The sequence below is a fragment of the Fistularia commersonii genome, chromosome 3, assembly GCF_037954325.1.
Source record: "Fistularia commersonii isolate RoL2024-O1a breed Wild chromosome 3, RoL_Fcom_v1.0, whole genome shotgun sequence".
NCBI classification, from domain to species: Eukaryota; Metazoa; Chordata; class Actinopteri; order Syngnathiformes; family Fistulariidae; genus Fistularia; species Fistularia commersonii.
This window is the reverse complement of record NC_141286.1, coordinates 17,604,299-17,628,149: the sequence shown is the minus strand read 5'-3', so window position 1 is coordinate 17,628,149 and position 23,851 is coordinate 17,604,299. Positions and strand designations below refer to the sequence as shown.

General features: G+C 37.3%; 1 protein-coding gene across 4 annotated transcripts in view; it reads right to left on the bottom strand.

Moving 5' to 3' along the window:
- Window positions 1-23,621, bottom strand: part of crtc3 (CREB regulated transcription coactivator 3) — a 39,237-nt gene extending 15,616 nt beyond the window's left edge. For 2 of the 4 annotated variants that reach the window (XM_086143927.1, XM_086143928.1), the window contains exons 1-5: window positions 22,345-23,621; window positions 18,469-18,579; window positions 16,521-16,649; window positions 9,964-10,025; window positions 3,018-3,080 (exon numbers count right to left, since the gene is read on the bottom strand). In XM_086143927.1, coding sequence (XP_086000053.1) covers window positions 3,018-3,080; window positions 9,964-10,025; window positions 16,521-16,649; window positions 18,469-18,579; window positions 22,345-22,476 — 497 coding nt within the window. In that variant the 5' untranslated portion in view covers window positions 22,477-23,621. The remainder of the gene's footprint in view (window positions 1-3,017; window positions 3,081-9,963; window positions 10,026-16,520; window positions 16,650-18,468; window positions 18,580-22,344) is intronic. The other 2 variants (XM_086143929.1, XM_086143930.1) reach the window with 1 other exon arrangement.
- Window positions 23,622-23,851: the final 230 nt, after the last annotated feature.

Sequence of the window (23,851 nt, the reverse complement as noted above, 5' to 3'; positions counted from 1 at the left end):
CTTGAGCTTCTGAAAAACTACTGAAAAAAATATCATCAATATTAACTTGGTTTTATATTACTGAAAATATAGCTGGGTCATACGAGTCACTAAGTCACTCAATTTGGAAACACATCTTTATCATGCTTTTTTCAGAAAATTTGACAATCATTGGTAATCACACAACTAAAGAAAATATTTTAATAAATGTAAATGTTTTCAAAATACTGTATCTATATCATCCTTGTTAATGCTTGGTAACCAGGAATTGTTTTGCACATATCTTAGGATCCATCCTACTCAAATTTTGAGATAATTTCATTCAAATTTTTTTTTTAAAGAATTCCTTTTGTAATGATTGGTAATTTGGGAATTTCGAAAGTTTTGCATTGACTTCAGGTCACAAAAATACCTGGATCACAATTTTTGTGATACCCTTATGACATTTGCTAAAGACTACTACATTCATGACAGCTTGGCCTTGCATTCCTTAACAGATTTGCCAATATCTTTCTATATCAATATGTTTAACAGACTGTCTATATAATATTATTAAATATTATCAAAAACATTCAAGTGAAATTATGCAGAAACATTTTGATTCATCAATTAGCACAGAAAAACAGTAAGTCTTTGCTGTAACAGGTGTTCCCAGTAGTTTTTAAATTCTCAAATGGCATAGTGTGTTGTTTGGTTCTTGTGCTTCTAATATTTGTACACCAGTATGTTCGACACCCCCATAAAATTTGCTCGATAAGGCCTTGTGCTTTAATAATTGAGGTCACTTTTCAACTGTTAACAAAACACAATAGAAACTTAACAAAGTCGAGTAGATGAACTGGGGAATTATAAAATATGAACACAGATGTCACTAATGGACTGTTAGAATGATGCAATGTAAAATGGTACATGTAAAGCAAAATGATCTGTGAAAAAATTGGGCAGTTAGAGAACATGATAGTAATGGATTAGGAACAAAATCATAGTGGTCATAGTGGCCATAGGAAGGTGATGTTATGCTCTCATATGCAATAATGACAGAAAAATGACTAAAAAACTTTTAATATGATAGCAGGAATTTCATGTAGTTTTTTTTCCTTATCCTCAACCTTTTTCCCTTAACCTCCCTCTCCCCTGCCACATCGTCCAGCTCCTCTGGGAGGACCCCAAGGCATTCCAAGGCCAGCCTGAAGACATAGTCTCTCCAGCATGTCCTGGGTCTTCCCCGTGGTCTCCTCCCAGATGGACATGCCCGTAACACTTGCCCGGACGCGTTCAAGAGGCATCCTGACCAGATGCGCGTGCCACCTCATCAACGGCTCTACTCCGAGCTCTTCCCGGATAACCGAACTTCTCACCCTAACTCTAAGGGAAAGTCCGGCCACCCTGTGTAGGAAACTCATTTCGGCCACTTGTATGCAGGATCTTTTTCTTTCGGTCACTATCCATAGCTCGTGACCATAGGTGAGGGTGGGAACGTAGATTGACCGGTCAATTTAGAGCTTCACCTTCTGGCTCAGCTCCCTGTTCACTACAACAGACCGGATTGCATCCCTGCAGACGCTGCAATGATCCGCCTCTCAATTCCCCACTCCATCCTTCACTCACTCGTGATCAAGACCCCGAGGTACTGGAAATACTCCACTTGGGGCAGGACCTCTGCCCTGACCTGAGGTGGGCATTCCACCTGTTTCCAGTTTAGCAAAACGGTCTCATATTTGGAGGTACTGATCCTCATCCTGGCCGCTTCACACTCGGCTACAAACTGCTCCAATGTGAGCTGGAGATCATAGCCTGATGAGGCCAACAGAACCACATCACCTGCCAAGAGTATAGAGCTGGTCCACTGTTCCATAGCCAGGACAAAAACCACACTCCTTCTTCAAGATTCAACGACCCAGTGGACCCTCCTCTCCAGCACCACTGAATAGATATTACCAGGGAGGTTGAGGAGTGTGATCCCCCTGTAGTTGGAGCACACCCTCCGATCCCCCTTTTTAAAAAGGTGGATCACCCCAGTCTGCCAGTCTAGTGGCACTGTCCTCGACATCCACACAATGTGGCAGAGGCGTGTCGTCCAGGACAGCCCGACAGCAGAGCCTTGAGAAACCTAGGGCGGACCTCATCCACCCCTGATGCCCCACTACTGAAGACCTTTTTGACCACTTCACCAACTTCAGCCCCAGAATTAGGAGCTCCAGAGTCGCCCGGCTCTGCTTCTTCATTAGAAGGTGTTTCAACGGCGTTGAGGAGGTCTCAGAAGTATTCCTGCCACCAACCTACAACGTCTTGAGCTTCGTGATTTTAATATGATGTCTGTTCTTTCATAGACAAATCATATTTCAACAATTCCATGCTAAGACCCCTGAAAAAATATGTGACTATCTATATATGATATATCGCCATTGTTATGATGAGTTGTTTTTGCTGTGTGATAAATACCAAAAACTCACCATAAAATCTGACAAGTTGAACTTTATGAGGGGTTTTCAATTGCACTCACAATTCATCACAACGTACATTCACGCTGTAACAAATACTTGGATGTAGTGGTGATTTAAATTCAAAAACCTTTGACTCACAAAGAACTTCAACAAAACACTTAGCAAATGCATCACTTGGAGAAAATGTAAAATGGCTGGAAGGAAGAAAATGTGAATCATAAGCCTGGAAAAGAGATGAAATTCTGAAAGCTGGGTTAGTACAAGAACAGCTACAAATTAACGTCTCAGATGGACCGAACTGGAGGGATATTGCAATACTACAACAAGAAGAACATGATGAATGCACCATGAAATATGAGACTTAGTTGAGACTGTGTGTGCCTCTATCTCAGTGCTTCAAAAGATGGGAAGAGAGGATCATTGAGCTGTTACAAATCAAGCAGATTTACAAAGGACAGAATCTAGGACATTACACAGACAAGAGAGATTGCATTGAGACAAGAAACAGAGCTGTTGGCTGCTGTGTGAGCGAAGGGGTAACGCTGTGAGGACAGACTAAAGGAAAGAGAGAGAAAGAAAGAGGTCAAGTGTCACCTGTTGAGTTGTGATATTAATCTAAACCCCGGCCGTTTTTCCTCAGTCCAAGGTGGCTGTTCCCTTCAAAGAGAGACATAGGAAAGGAAAGACAGTTTATTAGGTGGAAGCAAAGTCCCCTTGTTACTGTAAACAAAACAACATCCTTGTGTTTTAGTTTCCCTGGAAGAAAAGATGAAATAACATGAAAGGCTGTCAAAGAAACATCTTAGGGGAAAATAATTAAGCCTTGCATATTTGAGAAATACAGAAGCTCAAAATAATTACCGGTAATATGAAAACTGACACATGAAACAAGCAAGAATCACGCAATAAAGAGGGACGAATCAATGCAGCACAATAGCAGTTTGAGATTTCTCTTATCGTACCATTACTGACTGAGGACAAAATGGTTAATCACAACCAGCTCTTTGGAAATGGCTGGTCAGGGAAAAAAACAACATAAACAAATTAATGTGAAGAGTCATTATCATTACCTGAGAATACTGAAAAGGAATGAAACAGTTTTGACACTTCCCAGTTTGTTGAAAGGCCAAGTTGGTGGGTTGAAAAGCTGACTTTTTGTATCTTGTGATATAAGCAGATGAGCAGTAATAGTTTGAAAATTGTCATTTTTGTAGTTTTTCTTTCAAACCTGTACCTATAACTTTTGAAATTACTTTTCGGAAATTTTCTATGTAAAGAAATGTTACCAGGAAAGAGAATGATACTTTGTTCAATAAATTAAAGGTCGGAATACTATATTTTCTGGTTGCTTCAGGCCATGTGAACTGGTTACATTTTGATTTGTGCCTTCACAGAAATGTAGCACAGCATGGAAGTTAAACCAGTATTAAAAATAAAATCATCTTCTTGTTATGAATCAAAACTTTTCTGATTCTAATGTTGGACATAATTGTGCAGCCCCTCCAGAAACCACGTATCACTTGAGCATGACATCAGTTTATCAGTGGGATTTTCTTTTTATATTTTCACATGATGAATTTATGAAGACAGAATTACCAAAAATTATGATGATCTGAATTGAAAAAAGTATGTTATTTCATAATAATCGTATGACAGACCAATAGAAAATATTCGAAACACTGAGTAAAACAAAAAACAAAAGAGCAAATTTAAGAACAAAGCCATGATGCCACTGTTCAAAATATGCTCAAACAATTCAGTCCCTAAATCTTCTGCACTTATAGTAGAAAGAAGGACTATCATCATGCACATTCCTCTTACTGAACCTGCAACTGGTTGTTGCAGTTTAAATTTAACCTGAGGTACATTATATGATATGGGACTGATGATATGGATTGGGATTTCATCCATTCACACACAGTGTCACTGACACAATTAGCAATAACCATCATCAAACTAAGTACAAATACGTTAGGGTTATCAGCTGGGCTATCAACATGACAGAACACCACCTAACTTGTACACTGCATATAAGATGTAGTATTTTTGATTTTGACAATCTTGCTTATTTATATTTATGTTTGTATTTACTAAGCACATAATTGAATGTTTCTGGCAAATTGTAGGAAAGTTGATTGGCCATTCTCCATATCAAAAAGACTTAAAAAATGAACAGGAATTGGTTTATAAAATACTTACCGAAACAAATACTTCTTAAAGTGACATAAAAATTGCACAGAGATGAGCAGTAATTCACTTTTATATGTTTATGCAGTCCATGAAATAAAAGAAATACATAAGGTATAATCAAAGAAAATGGAGTGAATACAGAACAAAAAGACTGATAGATAGATTTTAATCAATGATATTACCATAAAAGTGTAAGTTATAACTTGATAGTAAAAAAACAGCTGTAAATGTCAGCAATGAAAGTTCCTGCACAAATAATATTGGCACAGGCCAGTTTAGGAACAGTTATAACTCAATGGCAGTGGTCACATTTTGGTTCTGCAGGAAAAGCCGCTGGGAATATTCAAGGGCCCCAAGAGGAGAGCAGAGGAAATTTTAAGATAATACTACTTTGACTACTTTGAACACTCCTGTAACGAAAAACCTCAAGGGAGTTTGGTCTGAGATTTTATCCCAGGAGACGCTGGTACAGGAATAGCTGGCCAAAGATGAGTGAACAGAAAGGAGGAGAGCGTGGGACTGGTCCACAGTCCTGACCCTGAAGCAGATGGTCCCTAAAGGCATCCAGGGCTGTTCTCTGTTCTAATTGCTGAGGAGCCCAAAAAACAACCTCTCTCTTCCCTATCACTGCTCAATGATATTCTTTGACAATTCAAAATTCCTCAGATGCAGTTCACTTTGAGTAATTTTTGAAAATCAAGGCCTTGTCACTACAGTGTTGACAAAGTCAAAGGAACAGAAAGAAAAAAAAAATCAGCTTCACTGAATCTAGTGATGTACTGGTCATTCATTGAGTGGCTAAAGGCTATGTGAACAGCTGTTCCCTGCATTTCTCCCATGCCTGCCCATTCCACTGATGTACTCAAAGGGCTTAGTAACCAACTTTGGCAATTTTTGCCACAAAAAAAATGTTTTAAAAATAAGCTTAAGGAAAATGTTCCATACTGAATTTCAGTACGGAGTTCAAATCAGTTACTTTCATTCACCTGTATTGCAATTTAAATAATATCTGAAAATGCAAACATATGCAAATAGGCTTTTTACCAGACAACATTTTCAAAGCTTTCTGTTCTCCCCAGATTTGATGTTCTAAGAGTCCCGAGCAAGACCCTAATACTATTCTCCTGATGCTCCTGTTATCAGAATGGCATGTGTTTATGCTTGTACTAGTAACAATATTCAAATGTGTGTTGGATCAATTTCACAGGTTGGCCAGTCTAATCGTATTTACATTAAATAAGATAATATCAACTTTTAAATCTGCAATTAATGCTTAGCCATTATGACATAAATATAGATTCACTCACTCAAACTCTTATGTGCCGCCTTGTCATTTTGTAGTCTGACTGTGTTACATTTGAAGGAGCAGTCAATTTTACCAAAAAAACAGAGACCTTTGCTTTAAACTGTAAAACGATTCAGTTGTAAATGTCATCTTAACTTCAATGTGCAAATCACATGTTAAGAGAGGACACTGACAGATATTGACAAAAGAAAAGGGGAAGATATTCAATGGTCATCCACAGGTTTCAAATATTGCTCTTATCTTCATAGTTGATAGTCAACATTGAGACAGGTACAGTGCTGTTGGGTTCTGAGCTCACTAAAATCTTAACCCAAAAAGTGGGATTTATTCTTGGGAACAAGGCAACATCTGAAGATTAAAGCACAGAATGTATCCTGTTAAATGTTCTGCCCACACTGTAATTAGCACTAGTATCATATCACCTTTGTGACTATTTTGCCTCATCTTAAATGATAGTATGGGTATATTTCAAAATGTCTGAATCCCTTTTACTTTTCATCATCTTAGTAAATTTGAAATGGATGCCCTTTTGTTTTCCATCAACTCTGTCTGTGCCTGGATGTCTGATACAGACATCCGAACATGTTGTGTTTGTAGCTAAAGCCCTGAAATAGTTAAAGAGCTTTGTGGCTCCTTTCCAGAGTTGACAGGCTGTAATGTAGTGCAGATGTGGCTGGTGTTGTAAACAGTTACTGCCCAATTCCCCCTTGAGATAGAGGCAGAATATCTTCCTTTCACTACATAAAAGTTCTTAAACCATTTCCATACATATCAAATAAAGCTTATGATGTGTCCTTTGGAGAAGCAGGTTTACAAGAGGTATAGCATATTGTTGGTAAGCGCTCCCCGATGGAAGTGTGACAGCATGTTTTTTTTCAATAAGATTTCTCCCTGTGTGCTTTAAGTCGGGGGGGCCTTGGAGTACAGGCATATAACAAGGGTCTTCAATCCCTCTGGCCGCCAACATAGGTATCAAAACAAGGATGTGCAGGTGAAAACTCTGTAGAAAGCAATAGGTGTGTAACCGCAAAATATGTTTAATCACTAACAGGAATTCTGTGAAATGTAACGTATCAGGGATTTGTCAAAACAATGAAAGGTACACTGCCATAAAAACACAAGATGAAATCACTATGTTTACTGATCAATCAAAATAGCAAATATCTTTCTTGGCTCAAACAAAGCCTTTAATATTCTTTTTAGAATAGTGTCAAATATTTTACTTGACATTTTATTGTGGTAATCTTGTTTGCACAGATGAAAACGGGCCACACTTAAATTGGGAATTCAAATGATATTATGGTTTTTGTAACACCAAGACAAGAGATCCAACAAAATGGAGCTTCCAATAAAATCTGTATAAGGCCTCAGTGCTTAAATCAACCTATAGCTGAGCTGTCCATTACAATGAATATTTTTCAGCAAGGTTTTTAAGTGTGCCATTCAGATAACATTGACACTTACACCAAAACAAAATATTCTGAGATAAAATGTGATCTTCATTCTACTGAGAGTTGTGCAACTGCAGTTCAAATAAGCACAGTTGTTTATACTCACACTCTGCTGTGTGATAGACACAAAGTGGTAAAAACTTTCAAAGCATCTTGCACATACCAGGAGGTTTCATCCCACTGTTGACAGTTCATTTGCAAAATAACTGGCATTTTGCATTTCTTTACATTTCCATCATCACAAAATAGTCTACAGCAGTGACTAAATTGAAGTAGGATTAGATATCATTAAGCTGTTAGTGGCACTGCTACTTTATCGCAGCCTGAAAATATTAACCTGGCCAAATAAACTGCGAAGGGGGAAGTATACCCTTGATGCACAGTGTGACAACAATCTGTTTCAGGTTGGACAAGTCGTTTGGCCTGCCGAGACTTGACAGTGTTCATTGCACAAACATAGACAGCTATAGTGGAAATTACGTGATAAACAAATGGACAGATATGAGTTGAAATTGTACATTTTACTTTTTTCCATATCCAGGAGGACTGTTCCCATTACTATTGAAGAGCAGAGAGAGTGCAGTATGTTATCTTCTTCTGTCATCTCCCAGGCAGTTTATGTGACTTGCTTGGGCAGAAATGTCCCATTACCTATCCCTGAAACCTGTTCTTAAAAGAAATTCAACACATTGTTGCTACCACAGCTCTGCATGTATTCATCAATCACTGTGTAACTGATCCTCTACATTTAAGCTTTAGAACCTAATTTTTGTAAACTCTGATGTCAGATCATAATTTTATGTTACAGTGTTATACCCCATGACTTTACCATACACATATAAGGCCAATCATATCATACTAATAATACACAAACATGCAACTTTACAGGAGGGCTAGAAAAAATGGTGTACACTGTGTGACCTATAATGATGGCCAATTTTTTTTTTTTCTTTAAAAAAAAAAATAAAAAATTCTTATGCAATTCACTTTGCTGTTTGAGGTGAATAATAAACACTACACAATACCCTGTTAAACATGAAATGAAAAAACCTTAGTTCATCAATCAGTGATTAATTATCTGAATGGTTGAAGAAATATGATTGAGAATTGTATCAATTTGGCATAAATATTTCTACAAACAATATAAGGAGACCTAAAATTTAACAAAAATGTAATAAAGTTTCACAAGATCATTAGAAAACAATAAAATTATCCACAGGAAGGGCAAAATAACTCATGCAATGTCAGAATTCCAATAAATGATTGTAAAGTGAATTTGAATGGTTCATGTTAAATGCAGATTTTCCTGAGGGTTTGATATCTTACATGTGATTTGTTGGAATAGACCATTTATCATGATATCTACAAATAATATTGAAAATTGGTGTGATAGAGGAGGATACAGAGAATAGGGCAAGTTGGAGAAGGTTGATCGCTGTGGTGACCCTTGATGGGAAAAGCCGAAAGAAGAAGAAGTAGGTACAAATTATATTGAAAAATTGTTCTTTGTATAGTCATCTTTTAAATATTGCTTAGCTACAGCATGCAACAAAACCGTACAAATCAAAAGTGTATGTGTAATCATAAAAGAATCTTTTCACATGTTTAAAATATATTCAAGTTAATTTTGGAATAATAGCTATTCAATCCATAAATGAGAAACAGAATTTAGAAGATACTTGCAGTTAAATCAGACCTGCAAGTTTGAAACACACCCACTCTGAGAACACTGAAGTCTGGTACATCTGCAAGAATGTTTGTCAATCAACCTGTTTTGTTCTGTCAATAATGACGAGAGGGTGTGTGTCTTATTCATGTCTACAGTACAAGCTGTTACATTGCTCTCAACATAGAGCGTAAAGAATTTTGGTGAAGACGAAGGAGGGTAATGGGCAGCCAGCCAAGCAGCATTCAAAACACCAGTGTGGAGACAGTGCAGGAGTCCAAAGAGAGTGAGTGGGGAGGAGCTTGGCTAAGCATTTTTATCAGAGGGCCTTAATTCACTCCCTTGTAAACACTGAAGAAAAGCTGTCTACTACTACACAGACTGCTTTATGTGGACACAACCACAGCAAGAAACACAGAGCTCGGAGGGTATATCAGGAACAGCAAGAGCAGCATTGTTATTGAGCAGGTACTGTGAAAGATTTTCTGCTAAGCCAGAGGTACAACGTGGCAATGTTACGCCGAAAATACAAAATCCCTAAACAGTATGACAAGTGCCATTGGGCATGACCTTTAAAGAGAAAGTCCATCTGTCAAACACCTTTATGCAGACATAGCCTCCCCAGGCCTAAAACAGCATCCTGACACATTATGCAGTTTTGCAGAAACAATGAAGGCTGACATCTTTGCCTATCACATCCTTTGGCTCAGCTCTGAGTAGCCACTGGTTACACACGGCAAAGCTCTGATGAAACCCTGCGCTAAATGGCTGTATCGAAAAAAGCAAAGAACAAAAAACCAAAAGATACAAAGACATAAAATCGACATAAAAGACGTCAAAGCAAAAGGATATTATGCCAGTTATAAAAATGATCTAGTAAAACCACAAAAACAAAGGAATAAATATTTCATGAGATCAGTAACTCACCTTCTCCAGTTGTTGTCCGGAGGTGGGGAAAGGTACACTGTTCCATATGGAGAGCTCTCTATGTAAGGTTTGATTAAGGACATATTTGGCACAAACACTGAAACAGCAAATATACACTGCTCATATATATATATATATATATATGTATAAAGGTCGCAGAGATGCAGATGCTAAGGCTCTCTTTGAGAGTGACCAGGATGGATAGGATCAGGAATGAGTCAATCAGAGGAATCAGAGGAACAGCACATGTTACATGTTTTGGAGAGAAGGACAGAGAAGCCAGACTGAGAAGGTTCGGTCATGTACAGAGGAGGGATAGGGAACCTAATGGTAAACGGATGCTTGAATTGGAGCTGCCAGGCAGGAGATCTCGATGAATTTATGGACGTAGTGAGAGGGGCTATGAAGTTAGTTGGTGTGAGAGAGGAGGATACAGAGAATGGGGTTACATGGAGAAGGTTGATTTGCTGTGGCGATCCCTGAAGGGAAAAACCGAAAGGAGAAGAAGAGACTATATATATATCTATACGAACGTATACATACATAAACACATACATACACATATATATATGAATACATATGTAAATATATGTGTGTATATATAAATATATATGTATATGCATATATACATACACGTGTGTGTGTGTGTACATATATATATATATACTTGTGTGTATACACACACACAAACGTATATATATTTATATATGTATATATATTATATAAGTGTATTACTGACAAAAGAATGCCACATAATTTGATAGAAATGAAAATGATCACCCTTCAGAGGGGTAAAATCAAAGACAACCAAACAATGAAAGAGAAAAATGCAGCAGACTGGTCAATTTTATCAAAAATGTCATTGTAGCAGCTCAAAATGATACTCAGTAGCTTGTGTGACCTCCACATGCTTGTATGCATGCCTGACAACGGGTATGCTCCTTATGAGACAATGCTGTCCTGAGGCACAGTCACCCAGATCCATTTAGATCTGTTGTGTTTACAAAATGTAAACAAATTATTTGAACAGTATACATAATATAAGATACCACACAATTCAAATGTGAGGCATGCATCACATCTCAAATATGATAGACTGTAACAGTATAAAATAAAAAAGCTTTGCAGATACTGTTTTTTTAAGTCTTGGTCAATGTGTATATACAATGTGTCAATATACTGTTTATATTTGAACTGGCCTGTCAGAATGGGTAGACACTCCTTCACATTCAGAGTGCTATTTCAAAACTTCATCATTGTCCTCAAAAGTGATCTGTACTGTACGACTACTGTGGTGTACTTTCTAAACAACTGTAACATACAATTTTACTGTCAATAGATGAAAACTACATGCAATGCCTGCCAAAATTTATGACATGCCAAAAAAGAAGAACAAAGTCCTTAATGTCAGTGTACAGCAACATTCATCTTACAAATGTATCTATGATACATTGGGTAACTGTATGCGATGCCTTAGGAAATACTCAATACATAGAAAGAACATAAATTAACTAGAGCCCAAATGAAAAATGATTTTTTTAAGCCAATAAACATACAAATAATTGTGTTGGGTTTCAAAAAGATCAATACAGTTACACATTTTAGAATTAATAAAAGAGATACTCAAGAAAAGTCAAATCATCGAGTTTGATTATTACAGTAAGATAAAACCAACAATTTTATGGATAAAAAATCCACAATTTGGTATATTATAAAAAAAAGAAGGCATTCATCTGGAATGGAACAGCATCTAAAGGCTTGGAAAACAGAAAGCCACTTAGGTGGGGAAACACAGAAGTTCCTTAGTATATAATATTCGAAATAAAACATAACATTTATAAATAATTCAATAATATAATTACTCGTAATTACACCATCAAGGAATTAGGCACATCAAAAACAATAGCAAAGACTTTTACATTTCCTTACAACTGAAATCAGATCTTCATTGCTTCAGTCCAAATGAACTGGGGAAAGCAGAAGTTAATTACAGTGACTGGGTATATACATTATCTATATATCAACAAGAATTTCCCAACTAATAGAATTTTGTACAGCGCATTTATCTGGCTACTGCCAGGAGAAACTACTGCAACAATTATGGACTGGCCTAAGCTATCAGTTGCTCAGTGATGACACTATGGTATTTAGTCATTGCTGACTTATCAACACGGCTCTTGGTAAATAAAATATAAAAATCACAAATGTGGGGCACTTTTGAAATGGCCTCTATTTCCATTTGTTGCTGTCTAGGAAGTCATCATAGATCAAAATCAGCAATGGCCTCATCCCTCTCACTTTACTAAGAAACCATTTAAAGACCGAGACTAATTAGACTAACTAATGCTGGAGATCAGCTTGCATAACAGATGGAACAGCCAGTTTGTTAAGGTTCACGGCTAGCAGTTAGTATTGCTTCCACCTCCTGTTATAGCTATCCTGATGATTCCCCCCTGATACAGTCTATTTTTATAACAGACCCAATTCAACTATTTGTGTCAATATCTGACAGATATCTCAATATTGGATTTGTGAGCTAGCTTGTACATTGTACAAGTCAATTAAGAAAGTGATGTCAGAGGTCTTAAACTGAATGTAAAACAACAACCCACATGGTGAAACTTTGCCCTGATTGCAAAAATAGTTGGAATTCAATCAACTGTGAAATTGGGCTGAACACTCAGATTTGGAGAGTTAAACATGAGGGATATACGACAACACTGATGCTGTAGCAACAACCCTATCAGTGCCCTGACTAGTGTGAACAAAGAGAGCTACCTTTTTTAAAATTCTTAAGAGAAACAATGACAACATTATTTAATTTACTACTCAGTGGTGGCACAGAGTTCCTGGCTTTGTCTCTAGAAGGGCAAGACTACTGTACTTCAGTAGGGCGTTATTTATCTTTCCAAATATTACTTTGTGTTGAGGGCAAGAAACCCTCCTGTGCTTTGGTAACACACAATCTCCAAGCGTAGAGTATTGGTGGTATTAAAATTATGTAAATTGCTTTAAAAAATACTAATCTGATAATCACTAAGTAAATTCTTACTTCCAAAATCATGGGAAAACTGAATAAAAATCATCACCATAAAAAAAAAACCTTGAAATTATTAAGGATAATTATCAAGAAAATAGTCTTAAAAATAATTTAACAATTAGTAGATTTTGCATTACATTAGACACAGAGCAGCACTTTTTAAAAATAATAAAATTTCAAATTGTAAACATTACATTCAAAGGTTAAGTGACTGCAAGCCTGTAGCCTGTTACAAGTATTCAAGGAAAATAGAATAGTGTTACTCATGAAATAATTCCTTGCTCTGTATCTATTATAGGCTTTTCTAAACACATATTGCCTTCAAAGAAACAGGTTCCAAAATATATTTCCCTTCACATTTTTCCCCCCAGGTAGCACCACCCTTTAAAAATATAAACTGGTAAGATGGTCATTTGCAAATTGCACACTTGCCGCCAGCAGGTGCAAGCTCTGAAAAATGTATTTTTTAACTAGGATACTCTTTAGTAAACAAGGATAATCTTTAAGGGCTCAGGTCTATCTGTTGTACATTTTCTGAAATGCATGTTTCACACTTTGTCATCAGTAGGCAATTGTGTGATGAAAAAAATTCAACAGTGATTCTTCTTCAGTCTTAAAGATGAGAGAAAGGCTGCCTCCTTAGTCAAGAGCCATCTCTGGCCACATTTAAAGTCCAAAAACCATGGTAAGGATGATCACTTTTTGGTTTTTACCCTTTAAACAGAAAAAATATTAATAATGACTTTAGTGTCTTGAGTGTGTGTGTGCATGCATGTATTTTTCTGTCTGGCAGTGGAGTACTATGGGGAAAAAATGGTTTAGCAGTTTAATAACAAATGAGTTTTAAAAATGTATACTCTGCAATTCCACAGAGATAAGAAATGGCAGACCCATCATTATAATGTTGCTAAACATGTTTGAAAATACCCAATGGTTACCAGAACCCAGTCAGCAGTATGTAGCAGTCAGAAGGTGCCGGCAGTACATAGTTTTCTGATATCTGATCACGTCTGTTATAATCAACAACATATATTTTTGCTCATTATAGATTTATTTTTTATTTAACAAACTTTGATGTTGTAATAATTTAATAATTCATAATAATTTACTTTATGTTCTAATAATCTAGGAGTGTTTTTACATCTGGTTTAAACAAATGTGTTGTTTTGATATCTACTCAGACACCTATTTGATAGCTAAAAATGACATGTTTTATGTTTTAAATGATTGCTGTATCGTGCTCTCCCCTTTTACCAATCTAATGTTACTAGTAGCTTTGTTCATATTCTTTTTCTAGGGTGGCCCTTTTACATCTGTTCAGGGACACCAGATGAAAAATATATGTATAGAGAACATTTTGGACGATGTCTTAGTTGTGTCAGAGGTAATATGATGCAATAATGCAGCAACATAAGTTTTTTTCTTTTATAAAGACATTCAAATAGGTTAGTCAAACCCAAAATTCTCCAGAAGTAGTGTGTATGTAACAAAATTCTGGCTGTGAACAGCAGGAAAATCCCAAATGCTATATTTAATTTTTCCTGTGAAAAAATTCTCCAGTGCTTAGCTGTCTCTGATCTCATCTCATTGTGGCTTCAAGCAGTACAAACAGAGCTGGTGTCACAAGCAAAAAAATTCTAAACAAAATAATTCACAAGAAGCATTGTCCTGCAGTGTGGCAAACAATGATTCAGTTCCACATACCAGTCCACTAGGTGGAGGGAATTATTTCAACTGGAAATGAGCCATCCAACAAAATGTGACAGTCTACTAGGAGAACATCAACCATACACAAAGACAATGAAGTGATTGAGTTTTGTAGCTCAGAATATTATGTGGCACAGAAATTTGGTTACAACATTGCAGCAGCTGACAGGTTATGGAATCAATTCAGTCTTATGGCACTAATTAAGACAACTCTATTTTTCTCAGTGCACTGGGTGCTATATCATAAACATGTATCAAATTGGGTGTGAATTGTATATCAGAAAATCCAGCTTATATCATCTTCTAACATCCAGTCAGTTGAGAACTACAATTTATTTGCTGTTTTCAATTACTTTTTCTAATGTACAAATCTCTAATGATAATGATCATGCATTTTATTTGAAGGCGCCTTTTTGACACCCAAGGACAACGTACATGCATGTTTATGCAGGCATGCTGTCATACACTAGCATGTTTAACCACAAATTTATTATTGAGTTGGTTACTTTAGTTTTAATTTTTAATTTTTTTTATGGAATAATGTGTATATCTCTCAGGCTTTATGAAATTATAATTGTGCACTTCAATTACAGGATGTATTCAAGATAGAAACTAGTTTAGTTGTATACCGCCTGAAATAATTACACAAAGATGCAATACATTATACCACACTCAAACATGGGTACTTCTAAGGAATGAAAACTAACTACTGAGCATTTTTATTGATTACATGCTCTGTGTTAGTCAAAGGTATTCGTGGACACTGCTTATGACTCTGCTAACGATTACCCTGATAGACAAAGTTTATCACACAAAACAAAGCCTCACTTGTACTCAAAAGGCAACAAACTCATGTCAATTTTATTAAGCTATTCACTAGTTCAGTATGATCAGCACAAACCTATTGAACAACCACATGGCAGTGTTCGTGGATGCCTCACAGCCAAAAATCACAAAATTGCTCAGACTGGTATACTACTCAACAGAGTGAGGGGTTGCTCAGGATTCAAAGAACAAAATTTAGAACCCGCAGCCTGAGTACAATGCACCATTGACACCTTGTTGGAATCATTAGGCTAGCTGTACAAGATGATATAGATCTGACAACAGGCCAATGCTCTCTAATGAAAGCGTCATCACAAATAATTCTCACTTTCAATGTTAAGTGATAAACAAATTTCTATGTGCTACTCATTTTGACCCTTTTAACTGGGTTTCAAACATCTTATGAGGCGCTTCAAGAACCATGTGCATCTTAACTATTGATGTCCATATCTTTCCAATGTGCAACCAGACAACTCATGTCATGTTATTTCATAGAGATAAACAAGAAATATCAGCAAAAACACAGCTGACCTATAGTTTATCTCCAATGACTGCTGATGACAGAGTGATCTTGAAAGCAAAATTGAGACCAGCAACAAAAGGTTCTGTTCCTCACTCTTGGTGTTATCCTAAACCATAATAACAATGACTATTTTTTGCTGCTTCCCCTCCATAAAATATGGAGACAATTAGCTGCTGCCAGTATTCATTAAAAATTTGAAAAATGCAACATTCTCTTTCAGTTTGTGCACTAACCAAAAGTAATCTTGAGGCCCTTATATAGCTGCCTGAGCTGATAAATGGTATCATGATGACAACATACCACAAAAACCCCCAATTTGGGGAGAAAAGGATAAGTAAAACAATAAAACCACCTAATAAATGTAACACCCATTTGTACATCGCATTTTATGCCTCGTGATGAAAGCATATCTCCTTCATATAAAAATGTCCTACTATTGATGACTTTGATATGAAAGGATATCTGTCGTCCGTGCTTGTCAATGGGTCTGCGATGAGGAGAGTTGATGCGGTTGCGATCCCTGTGGACCCTTTCTACCAACCCATGGTGGCGGGTCCCTCGGACTGAGTCTAATCCTGAAGGAAAGCCCCCCTGAGAAAGACAAAGGAAAAGGCTATTTGTATAAGACACATGCCATTTTCATCAAACGGTTGGCAGGAGAGACAGCAGACATCCTGTTCATTTAGTCATACTGTATGTGATTCTACTCCAAGAACAGTTGTACCGCAGAATTAACTGGAACCTTCCTTTTCATTCTGCAGTTCATTCAATACTGAGTCCTCGTTCAAAATACTAAATAAAATTGTTCATTAAAGCAAGACATATTCACTTCACTGCATACACTTCATAACAGTCAGACAACAAGTTAATACTTTCAATCATTTCAGTGTTTTTTTGTTTTCAACAAAAAGTTTTGTTGAGCATTTCTTTAGAGCATTTGTAATCAAATCTATGAATATAAGGTGTCTGAATTAAGGCTGGTGCATATTGAGTAGTGTCAATAGTACAGTGATTAACTATGACATGCTACTGCAGATTTCTTTATATGTTTTCGTGTGGAGTTGTGTTTTTAGTTGGTCATGACTAAAAACACAAACAAATGAACAAGTAAACACATGACTGTCATGCTGAACCACTTTCAAAAATGTTACCACTTTCAAATATGTAGCCAATCTCACCTGAAACAAACAACTGATGGTTACATTATCACCTCTGCATCACTTCAGCTAAGCCAAAAATCTGTTACTAATAGAACTCTGGTAACCAAGATTAATCTATAAGCCATTCCTTCTGTCGCATATACATAAGCAGTCTGGAGAACCATGTGTTGGATTTTGTTTTCCAATATAGCCAAACCTTAGTTTAGATTGATCAAAAAATCATATCATAGATTACATTAGATTAAATTAAATGTAGTATGTAAACGTAAAGCTTTTTTAATTGTTTTGTAGTGTATTTATTATATTAAGCAAAACAGATGTTTTATGATTTTGTAAAATCTACAGGTTGTTTCATCCATAGAGCTTCAGCTACCAGTCTAAGGGCAGGTAGCGAATGGAAGAAAAGTGAAGGGACTTTCTCCCTCTGCATTGGGGATTGATTACCAGTTACAGAACTGCAATTACTACTCTGCCTCAAAGGGGGATTCTTTTAAGTAACAAGGGTACTTTCACCTGGATACCCTGTATATACAAGGGTATCCCCGTCCTTAGAGAGCTGACACAGATAAAGTTCGAACAAGAAAAAAGAATCACTGTCAGATCACAGAGCTGCTTGTCTTAAAAGAGTGTGGAGAACTGCTGTGCTCATTTTTTATTCCATCTTATTCACCAATCTGCTGGAACTCTGCTGAATTAGATAACATCTCAGGAGAAGCTGGTTTGCAGTTCTGAGGATTCAGAATAGCTGCTTTCTGTATTTTCAGTTAGACTAGGAGTGAGGATCTCTCTGGTCTGATACGAATGGCCATGATAAAACAGCGCATAAGACTCGACCTTGAACTTGGTGTGGCTGGTGGTCCCAAGGTAAGCAGCCTTTTAAAGAAAATATTCATGTTGAGTTTTACAGACAAATACCTCTGGCTATCAGGAAGAGTGTTGGTTTGAATACAAAGCACAACATGAATCACAATAATGACATCACAGTTATCAGGAAATACTTGGGTAGTCATAAGTACGGTAGTTTGAGAAAATTCTGCCTCTTCATTCAATTGGGTTACACTGCTGCACTGGCAATACTGAATTGCCAATGCAGAGGGTCAAAATATCAGCTCACAGATTAGACATAGATTAAGTTTCCAGCTATAAACATGACAACTATAAACCATTAAAGAAGGACTAGACATTTTTATATTAATTTTAGGGTGAAAATAATTAAGTATAGATGTATGTGTTATGACTGATGATCCCACCTGAAATTCATTGTTGGTGTTGCCAATCTGATTGACATCGGGCAGAGAACCTCCATAGTACTGTGCACGTGACTGTGACAATCGAAGCTGCTGGATCTTCTGAAACTGCACCTGTCGGTCACAAACACAGTTACATACGTTTGAATATGTAAGCCTCATATTTAATAACATTTTAAGACATATATTTGCCATCACTTCTGCCTTATCATTTTTAGTTTCTTTACTGCTTTGAAACTCAGTCTAAAAGTTTATATTTGATTTCCTCATACATTGACCATACAAATTAAGCAGCTTATTTTATTAAAGGTATAGTGGTCCCTTAAGATACAAGTTTAATTGGTTCCATAAGTAGGTTTGTATGTTGACTGTTTCGTATCTTAAATGAATTTTCCCCATTTAAAATAACAGAAAATAAATCGATTCGTTCAAACCCCCCCAAAACTCACATTTTAAATCATGATACATAGAGCAGGCTTCCCAACTTATGATTGTCTGCGCTATGGTATCGCTAGCGATCTCTTCTTCATGAGAAGAAATATCTTTATTGTCAAATTCAGTTATACATAGAGCACAACATCAGCAAAGTTGGACCACTGCATTTGTTCCATCATGGATGCCCAATGAGCAGAAGGCAGATAAGGAACAGTGCCAGGGGAGCAGTTGGGTGTTCAGTGTCTTGCTCAACAACACTTTGACAGGCCAGGAGGAACCGGGAATCAAACCAGGAATGTCCGGTCCCAAGGACAACTGCTCTAACCCCCAAAGCCATGCCGCCACATCAGAAGCAGTTTTTCCCATGTTGTCATGTATAGATGTCCATTTTTGCAACATAATAGTAATGCCCTTGTAAGGCTTCATAGCCTATATAGATTCCTTTTGCATCAGGATGGTACATATTGTTGATGCGATGCGATTATATTCACGTGCGATATCAGTCATTAAGTACACCACATTCTTGCCTCGCTATTATTTCTTGATTAATTTCCATAGAAAGTATCTTCTTTCTAGGCTCACAACTTGCTTTCTTAGGACCCATAATGATTGTTGAAAAAATACAAAAAATTAGCAGTGATAAGGCCAAGACTGGAAGAGACTGGTTGCTGCTAGAAGCTGCAAGGTGTTCTACAAAGTGAGAGCAGTAAGCAGCACCAATCCAGAGGATGCAGTGGCATCCTGAAGCATATTCAAGTTGTGAGAGCTCTAAATTTCCACCCAAATTTAGAATTTTGATTTTATTGCTTACGTATTCATATCATGAATTATTTTTCATATTTCAAGGATAAAATTTGCTGGAATCATGCTTTGTATCTTAAAAAAATTGTACATAAAGTGATTCATATCTTTAGGGGCCACTGTATAATTTAATTCTAAATTGGAGAACAAATGTCAGTCACATTTATGTTCTGCAAATATCAGTATAATTGAAAGTAATGAAAGGGAATAATTTTGGGACAAATTCCGTTTTACCTGCCCCTAAATTTGTTATTTATTACAGGCACCTTAATAAAAAGAAGTGAATATTTATACTCATTTCATGTCGATGTTACACTTGGAAACTTGTTGTTCCTTTGGCACTTTATAACTGTGCAATAAATGGTTCCACCTACATCCTGTCATGCCAACCAACTAGACCCCAGCTTTACAGAGAATTAACTTTTGCACAAGAACTTCTGCTCTTTAACTTTAACACAGAACTTTAACCTCTGCAACTTTGATGCGATTTCTCTTGATAACAGTTAGCAGTATTTATGAAGAAAAGGAGGTCTTCTGCTTCAGCCATGGTGCAAGTATGTTGCTTGTTTTAGTACAGCTGCTGGAAAACCCTATAAGCAGCTATAAATATGGCACATACAAAATCTACCATCGCTCTTTATCTGTCACATAAAGTAAACACACACACACACACACACACACACACACACACACACACACACACACACACACACACACACACACACACACACACACACACACACACACACACACACACACACACCAAAATTATACTTGGTTTAGCTAGAAACATAGCAAACTCAAATTAAATTTAGAAACACATTTAGCGCACATTTACATATGATGCCAACCCCGAGGAGCCAAGTGCTTGAAATATGAGGGTTTGTTTGCACTCAGGTACAATATTTCTTCAGAGTCCTTCTGGGGGTTTATATTCAGTCATTTGGTCATTGGTATAAATGTTGAGGCAGCTCCTTCTAATTCCAGCTGTTTGTGGACTTTGTGTCCTGCAATAGGCCAAACGTCTCTCACTGGGCATCTGTCTTCAAAGGGTCACTGACAGTTCATACCTTATGGCCAACTTTATTCAGCATTGCCTCAAAACCACATCCTTTTGGACTGGTAATTCTGGCCTCTCCCACTCATAGAAAGAGCACATTGTAAACCAATGGCAAGTAACAACTTCAAAAGAACCAACATCCTCCCCAAGAAAGTGTAAATGCACTCAAAGATAAATCAAGCAACTTTAATGCAGAATGATTTTACTATTTGAGAATTTCTTGTCATTGAAGATACTGCCTGTCAAATCCACCAAATAACATATTCAAAAAATTCAAACAATTCAAGTGTGTTTTTTAGCTGTACAATTTACCTGTGTAAATCATACTGATCAGCCTCTTTAATTCATAATTACTTGATGTGGGCCTCTGATAAAACTGCAGTTGTTGTTGTTACTGTATGAAATATTAATTCAGAAGCAACTGTTTGGAAGAGGACCCACCAGATATATGACCTTATGCAATGCAAGCAGTATAGTAATAAACGAACAGATGCTGACATTTTCTATACAGTAATTCATAATATGAATACACAATACTAAAAAAAAATAGAAAAATTATTTTACCAAATGACTAGAATACCAATAAAATATCCACATTTTTTGAGTGAAAGGTTGACCACACCTTAACATGTACCATGATATATATTATACAATGTAAAGTGGTCCCCCATTTTCCCAACCTCTAACAAGGCATGACAACATGCAAGTTAATTATCTTTGTTTTGTCTTTTACAAAGTCATTTTGTGGCTTGTCTCTATGTCTGGAGCATGGATTGTAGGATGAAACAGATTTCAAATCAAAAGGCACCATCCATTATTGGTTAGCTTATATTGCATCATAAAACCAAAATTAAATTACCATTACAGTCATTTTTGTTATTGCTGCTTAAATACTTCATGCCATTCCCTGAGTTTCAGATGATATATGAAGCTGGGTTTGTATAAACTTGACAAAGAATTGTCTCAGCTGCAGCACAACCTCAGATCATATTTCTGATTATGTAACCATCAAACATAACCAATTGATTAGCTAATACTTAACCTAATAACATCTTGTGTCTGTCTGGAATGACATTCCCAAATTATGACAACCCCAGAGACCATCCCACCCTCCCTTGTGTGTGTGTGCCTGCACATTAATCCTATCAAGAATATGACAAGATAGAAACTCAGCATCAGTTACGTTACAATCTGTGTATTCACAGGCACTGCTGCTTCCTCTGGGAACGTAGAAGCTTAAAGCCTTGGGAACCACTGGTCTCTGATGCAGATGTTAAAGAACCACTTTAACATTTCCTGCTTTAAAGCTGGCTGCAATTTCAGAACAAGTCTATGTGCATTACTATGCCTCCAATGTTGGGTATAAAATCCATTTGAGATAAAAATGTGTTATTTTAAAATACACTTACACTGTATATATGTTGCCTTTATGAAACTACCAAAGCTCTTTGAAAAAGTTTGCGTCAAAGGAGAGGATGATGAGACACCTCAAGCAGCACCCCAAACTTTGCACCACGTTCCACATAACTTATGAATGAGATAGAACATGGGTAAATAAATAAATGAAAATAAAAAATATTTACCCTTGAAACTGTGAGGTCTGTCATTAGCTGTTCAAAGGCCCGCGTCTCTTCTGCCTGCTTCTGGTTGTGCAGCGCAATCTTTTCGCTGAACTTCCTGGGGTTGGAGCCACCTGTGCCCGGGGAGCCGGACATTGTGCGGGCCGTACTTTTACTACTTCTGCTCCTTCAAAAAGTGGAAGACGGCGCAGGGGATCTATTTGTTATAGTCTCTCAGCGAGCATTGCTGTGAACCCATTAGAAATGGAAATGCATATCGTATTGTCTAAAGTGAACAGACAGTGCCGTCAAGAACTGAGTAAACGTTATAACTGTTATTATATTGCAAGCAGGGATGTATCAGCCAATATAGTGTTATAGCTATTAAAAGTTGCCAACCTACGCCTGAATAGTGGAGCAAACGATGTCGCTAGAAAAAGACCAGTGCTGAGAAGTTTAACTTTTACAAGTTAAAACCGAAAATACGTTAAACGTCAGTCACAACTTCATATTGACACGTTCCAGACAAGCACTTGTTTGAATGTAACATTAACATAACGTTAGCTGTCAAAGCTAATGTAACATTGGAGGTGAGCGCAGAGCGAAATAGCCGCAGCTAGCTAGGTCAGCTAAACTAATGTCAGAGACATCTCGACCATTTCTACAAATGCACTGTATCAAGTTTTCTACGCACTGCCTCGGGAAACATGAAGTACGGCTGTGATGAAGAAACTTGCAGAAAGATATTAAGCCACAGTTCTCGATAAAGTACTTAGTCCCGCTAGCCAAATCGTGCTACTGACGTTAGCGCAGCTTCCAAGCTAACTTGTTATTGGGCAAATGTTTGTTCGCTAAATTGTATTTCAACAAGTGTCCGCTGGTCTTATCCGGACTTGGCGAATTTCGAGTTTCACTACCCCTGAAATTGGAAACGCTCCTCCACAAGCACGCAGCTATTCACACTTGACGCGGGAGCATAATCCACAAATTTCACACTTTAATTGATTATCACAGCGCTTTGGTGTCGCGTCTTCTGCGTTAATCCACGATCAGTACAGACATCTCGGACAAACTCCGACACGACGGATCCATGAAGATAATAGCCCCAAAAGCGAATCTCCTTTCTTCGATTCTCCTCGAATACTCCTGGCAAATCGCCGCTTGTGTATTCAGCCTCGTAGCCGTCGGTTGACAGCGCTTGACCAGCAACTCAGATCCGCTGTCTTGTTATCCTCATAGTCACTACTACTGCGAGAGCGAGAAAAACATTACCGTGTCGAGACTCCGTCGCTACCGCTGGTGTCCACTGGGTAGCGACAACGTTACATATCCAAGACGCAACAGTTGCAGAAGAGAAGGGGGCAGGAGTTGGTCACTTTATTGCAGCTGTTTATTTTCTGTTGTGGCTGCATTTCTCGTCTTTTATTTCCGAGCCATTTAGGTCAAACGAAGAAGACCTAGAGGAGGCTGGAGCGTTGACTTGCACAGAAATAGTAATACCACTTTATTTAACCTATGCAGTGGCACCAAC